General features: G+C 55.7%; 1 protein-coding gene across 5 annotated transcripts in view; it reads left to right on the forward strand.

Moving 5' to 3' along the window:
• Positions 1-5,726, forward strand: part of sbf1 (SET binding factor 1) — a 43,828-nt gene that overhangs the window by 35,857 nt on the left and 2,245 nt on the right. For 4 of the 5 annotated variants that reach the window (XM_068307167.1, XM_068307168.1, XM_068307170.1 and 1 more), the window contains 16 exons: positions 535-671; positions 1,094-1,301; positions 1,385-1,581; positions 1,667-1,804; positions 1,893-1,988; positions 2,115-2,189; positions 2,587-2,759; positions 2,834-3,010; positions 3,124-3,225; positions 3,345-3,530; positions 3,920-4,046; positions 4,164-4,294; positions 4,384-4,731; positions 4,823-5,028; positions 5,147-5,234; positions 5,315-5,446. In XM_068307167.1, the coding sequence (XP_068163268.1) occupies positions 535-671; positions 1,094-1,301; positions 1,385-1,581; positions 1,667-1,804; positions 1,893-1,988; positions 2,115-2,189; positions 2,587-2,759; positions 2,834-3,010; positions 3,124-3,225; positions 3,345-3,530; positions 3,920-4,046; positions 4,164-4,294; positions 4,384-4,731; positions 4,823-5,028; positions 5,147-5,234; positions 5,315-5,446 (2,521 nt within the window). The remainder of the gene's footprint in view (positions 1-534; positions 672-1,093; positions 1,302-1,384; positions 1,582-1,666; positions 1,805-1,892; positions 1,989-2,114; positions 2,190-2,586; positions 2,760-2,833; positions 3,011-3,123; positions 3,226-3,344; positions 3,531-3,919; positions 4,047-4,163; positions 4,295-4,383; positions 4,732-4,822; positions 5,029-5,146; positions 5,235-5,314; positions 5,447-5,726) is intronic. The other variant, XM_068307169.1, reaches the window with a different exon arrangement.

The following is a 5,726-nucleotide window of genomic DNA, read 5'->3' on the forward strand; positions in this document are numbered from 1 at the left end:
CCTAGTCTGAGTCAAAGTGAGCACAGGAGGAATTCTTTTTTGTTACAAACGTTCAGCAGCCTGACTTTGGTTTTTCTGATAAACGATTTTGAAAATACTTCAGCTTATTCAGAGTCGTAGCATCTTACCCTCCGACCACACACTGACTCGACTCTTTTGTGGGGAGTGAAAGGAACATGAGCGAAGTCTTTGAATAATTCATCAGTGGAAAACGTGGCGGCCGTTTTATTGGCTGTAGTTCCCGTTTCCTTTGCTGCGTTTGTGCTAAAAACGCTCCATTCAGACGCATGAAGTCCGACCGTTGCGGCGCGGCGTGCTAACCTCGCTGCACGGCTGTCAATTATTCACCGAGATGTTCGCCGAGTTAAATCGGCTCATTGTGAGCTGGAGTCTTACGCAGCGTCCAATCTAAATGCGTGTTTGTGTGCTAAAGGGATACCATGTGACCGAATGGGGTGAGCTGTGGAATCTGCACAGTGACGCATTGTAAAACTGCCCCCCGCCCCTCCCCAACCCCCCTTTTGTCTTTGTCAGGACGCTTTCCAAAAACCTGGTGAAGACCGCCAAGAAGACTATTGGCCGGCAGTATGTGACCAGGAAGAAGTACGCCCCCCCCACCTGGGACAATCGGAGCAGCTTCCAGTCCGAACTGGACGAGGACGAAATCTCAGGTGATTCAGTTCAAATGGGGTTTTTTTTAAATTGTGGCTTTTATTTTTTTTATTTGCACAAGGAACAAAAACATTGTCTCAAGATAGAAAAGTTGTCTCACGCGAGCACGAAGGAAGGAAAAAAGAAAACCTCCCTTTAACAGGAAGAAACCCTGAGCAGAACCCAAGACTTAAAGTGGGCGGTCATCTGGAGAGAGAGAAATAAAACAGAAATGAACACATAAATTCAGTATTTTCCGCACTATAAAGCGAACCTAAATGCCTTTAATTTTCTCAAAAACCAACAGTGCGCCTTATTGTGCGGAAAATACTGTACATTTTAAAAAAGGACCTTGTATTGGTCCATCGTACGCGGGGGAGGCGGTCCTTTCTTCTGCGTCTTTTCTCATTCTGGAGTTCCTTGTTTTTTCTCTCCTCCACAGTTTCGGAGGAGGTGGAGCAGAGCTCCCTCACCCTTTCCTCCACCATCCGCTCGTCGGACAGACAGACCATGAGCAACGTCGTGGAGCGCGCCTGTTGTCGCGACTACCAGCGCCTCGGTCTGGGCACGCTCAGTAACAGCCTGACGCGCTCCAAGAACGAGCCGTTCAGGATTTCGACCGTCAACCGCATGTACACCGTGTGCAGGAGGTGAGGCGACGCTCGCCACATCGACACGTGTGTGGGAAGTGTGTGTTTAACGCCGTGTGTGTGTGTGTGTGTGTGTGTCCCAGCTACCCCGGCCTGCTGATCGTGCCTCAGAGCATCCCGGACACGACTATCCAGAGGATCTGCCGCTGCTACCGCCAGAACCGCTTCCCTGTGGTCTGCTGGAGGAACTCGCGGACCAAAGCCGTGCTGCTGCGCTCCGCCGGCCTCCACGCCAAGGGGGTGGTGGGTTTCTTCAAGTCCCCAAACGCGCCTGCTACAGGTAAGGAAAACGCCGTTCGGTCGCTACGCTAGCCTAGCGCTGCTGAAACGTTAGCCGAGGTGCGCTGACGGCGTCCTCTCTGCAGTCCCCTCCCAGGCCGACTCCACCAGCCTGGAGCAGGAGAAGTACCTGCAGGCCATCATCAGCTCCATGCCCTCCTACAGCGAGAGGAGCGGCAGGAACACGCTCAGCGGCTTCACCTCCACACACATGAGCATCTCAGGTGTGTGGATCAGCCCACACACACACACACACACACACACACACACACGCCTCATTAGCGCTGCGCTGACTCGCCCGTCTGACATCAGACTCCTCAGATAAACTCCGGCAGCCCAAGATCGGCGCTCTGATGAAGCAGGTGATGGGCGCCAAGGACGACGTTCCTGGAACCTTCAGCAGAGGAGGTGAGACTCGCTAGTGTGTGTGTGCGTGTGTGTGTGTGTGTGTGTGTGTGTGTGTGTTTGTTGAAACCATCCTCCATCCAGTGTGTGCTGTTGTGTTTTAACTGGCCGTCTCTCATTTGACCTCAGCTCTGGGTCAAAGGGCGAAAGTCATCTCCCTCTCTCAATCCAAAGCGTCTGGCAAGGCCAGGAATCCTCCCAGAGGTACAGTAGGCCCCGCCCCCTCCACCCCTCCTTCCTCCCTGCACTCCTTTCTAACCAATCAGATGTCGTCCAGAGTAGCGTCCTTGTGTTTGCCATGGTTCGTGGTAGCGTTGTGTCATTAGTGGACTAATGGTCTTCCTGCGGTGTGTGTGTGTGTGTGTGTGTGTGTGTGTGTGTGCATGCTGTTTGATTCTTCTTCTCTCTGGCGACGCTCTGAGTCGGCACCGAGTCGTCAGAACGTACCAAACTGGAGCGGCTAGTCCTTTCTGCCTCGTAGCCAAGCATGGCTGCTAGTCGCCGCGGTTAAACAGCCCGTCGGGACTGTTTAACGGGACGAGGGGATCCACGCCGGCGTTTCCTGCGTCCTCTTGAGCGCCTTACTTCCTGTGTCCCGTAGGGAAGTGGGGCAGCATCCGCGGCGGCGGCCGTCCGAGTGCCTACAATCCAGAAGTCGGGACGCGCCTGGCGGGGAAAGAGTCTCCGCAGCCCAACGGCGGTCCGACCGAGGCGCTGTTTCTCCGCCAGCACAAAGCCTACCTGTACATCATCGGAGACAAGGCCCAGCTCAAGGTACGCAGCCACACGGCAACCGAAGGGTTAACGGCGAAGAAGAAGAGGCGGGACCTAACGCTGTCTGTGTCCAGGGGGGGAAGCAGGACTCGTTCCAGCAGTGGGAGGTGGTCCCCATCGAGGTGTGCGACGTGCGGCAGGTGAAGAACAGCTTCAAGAAGCTGACGAAGGCCTGCGTGCCGAGCTCCGTGACCTCTGACCCCAGCATGAGCTTCCAGCGCTGCCTGGAGGACTCTGAGTGGATGGCTCTGGTGGGTTCTGGGGCGTCGTGTGTTTACAGTCTCCTGGCTCTGAGTGTTTGTGACTTACAGCGTGTGTGTGTGTGTGTGTGTGTGTGTGTGTGTGTGTGTGTGTGTGTGTGCAGCTCCACCGTGTGCTGCAGGTCTCCGTCCTGGTGGTGGAGCTTCTGGACACGGGGTCGTCCGTCATGGTCAGCCTGGAGGACGGCTGGGACGTCACCACTCAGGTGGGACACGTCGGAATGTTAAAGACGGAGCTGCTCCCAACGAAGCTCGGTGTGACACTGTGTGTGTGTGTGTGTGTGTGTGTGTGTGTGTGTGTGTGTGTGTGTGTGTGTGTGTGCAGGTGGTGTCTCTGGTGCAGCTGCTGTCAGACCCGTACTACCGAACGTTCGACGGCTTCCGGCTGCTGGTGGAGAAGGAGTGGTTATCGTTCGGCCACCGCTTCAGCCACCGGGGGGCGCAGACACTGGGGAGCCAGAGCAGCGGCTTCACCCCCGTCTTCCTGCAGTTCCTGGACTGTGTCCACCAGGTGGGGGCCGCACTGACGCTTCAGTCCTTCCTCTTCCTCTTCCTGTGGACGTAAACAAACGCAGTGCGGCGTATGTTTATCTCTATGTCCTGTTTTGCTGGTCAGTGGCGTTCTGCCGTACGATCACAGACAGGAAGTGTTTTCATTTAGCTTCCAAATGAAGCTAAATGCCCCCCCATTTAGCTTCAGGGGGGGGGGGTCCTCTGAAGTCACACAGACGGTTATATAAAGACGAAGCTCTCCACACGTCTGGATCGCCCCCTTGTGGCAGGATGCTAGCAGAATGTCGTCAATAGCAGGAAACGTGTCGTTCACCATGTTGTTCATCATGTGTGTGTGTGTGTTTGTGTGTGTCTGTGTGTGTGCGCCCGTGCCCCCCCCCCCCTCAGATCCACCTCCAGTTCCCCATGGAGTTCGAGTTCAGTCAGTACTACCTGAAGTTCCTGGCCTACCACTACATGTCCAACCGCTTCCGCACCTTCCTGCTGGACTCGGACTACGAGCGCATCGAGCTGGGTAAAGACACGTGTGTGTGTGTGTGTGTGTGTGTGTGTGTGTGTGTGTGTGTGTGTGTGTGTGTGTGTGTGTGTGTGTGTGTCTGTGTCTGTTTCTGACGAGCCATCATGTGTGCAGGAGTGCTGTATGAGGAGAAAGGCGAGAGGAAAAGCCCCCAGGTGTGTAAGTCTGTGTGGGACTACATCGACAGGCTCAGTAAGAAAACCCCCGCCTTCTACAACTACATGTTCTCCCCCGAGGACGACGAGGTGAGGCCCCCGCCGCACCGATCGGCTTTTTCTTTTCTTTTTTAATTGCCCGTCACGGACGCGTTGAAACGCAGCGGTGGTGTGTCCAGGTGCTGCGGCCGTACGCCTTCATCTCCAACCTGAAGGTGTGGGACTTCTACATGGAGGAGACCCTCTCCGAGGGCCCCTCCTACGACTGGGAGCTCAGGGGCCGGCAGGAGCGCGTGGCGGAGGAGACCGCCGACAAGCCCGACTCGGGCGGCGGCCCCAAGTCGCGGCGGCGCGTGGTGTGGCCGTGTTACGACAGCCTGAGCAAGGCGGCGCCGGACGCCATCACCAAGCTGCTGCACGACCTGCAGAGCCTGGAGGCGGAGCTCGGACAGACGTCGGAGAGGTGGAGGGAGACGTGGGATAAAATCAAGACGGCACAGAGGTCAGAGGTCAAGCTGGAGAGCAAGGTGGGAGTGGACTCGGCGAATATTTGTCGTTTATAGGTTTTGTCGCGTCGTCATTTGGACGTTTTTGTTTTTTTTGTCCTTCCCTCCCCAGCCGTCGTTCTCCAGCTCCCTGCTGATGTCGTCCAACCTGAGCCACCAGCGCCGCTCTCAGGGCGTCTACCTGCAGGAGAGCGGCGTGGGCTCCTCCATCAACTTGGCGCTGGAGTGCGAGGCCAGTGCCACGTCCACGCCCGTCGCCGGGCGGACCATCAGTAGCACGCTGTACAGCCAGTTCCAGAGCACGGAGAGCGAGAACAGGTCCGCAGCGCCGCCCAGAGGCAGTCTGGGAAACACCGGAGTGTCACGCGTCATTGTCGGTGCAGCCTCCAACCAGCAGAGGGCGCCGAGTAATTTTTGGTTCTGATTTGTCCCGCAGGAGTTTTGAAGGCATCCTGTTCAAGAAAGGGGCGTTGTTGAAACCATGGAAACCACGGTGGTTTGTGCTGGACAAGACCAAACATCAGGTGAGGAAGAAAACACCCCAAATAACTTGATTAGAGCCTAAACACACAGTTTATAACTCTGTTAACCCCTCGCTGCCCAGCTGAGGTATTACGAGAGCCGACAGGACAAAGAGTGTAAAGGAGTGATCGAGCTGGCCGACGTGGAGTCCGTCATTCCAGGAACGCCCACCATGGGAGCGCCCAAAAATATAGAGGAGAAAGCCTTCTTCGATGTGAGTTCACTGTGTTTAAAAGCCAGCAACCTCCGAGTACGGTGTCACGTGACTACCAACTAAAAATACACAATCTAGTGAAGCCGCACATCTTGAAGCGCTAATAAGCGAGGGATTACTGTACCGCTCACTGTAAAGGGATGGTTTGGGTTTAAAGGGGAGGTCCTGCCTCTCTGGACAGGTACCTGATGTCTGAGGCGCCCCACTCTGCTCGTTCAGAGCAGGAAGTCGCTGACACAAACCGATTCCTGCGTCTAATCCACTTCCTGTTCTCCTCCAG

This window comes from Antennarius striatus, chromosome 22, assembly GCF_040054535.1.
Source record: "Antennarius striatus isolate MH-2024 chromosome 22, ASM4005453v1, whole genome shotgun sequence".
Classification (NCBI taxonomy): domain Eukaryota; kingdom Metazoa; phylum Chordata; class Actinopteri; order Lophiiformes; family Antennariidae; genus Antennarius; species Antennarius striatus.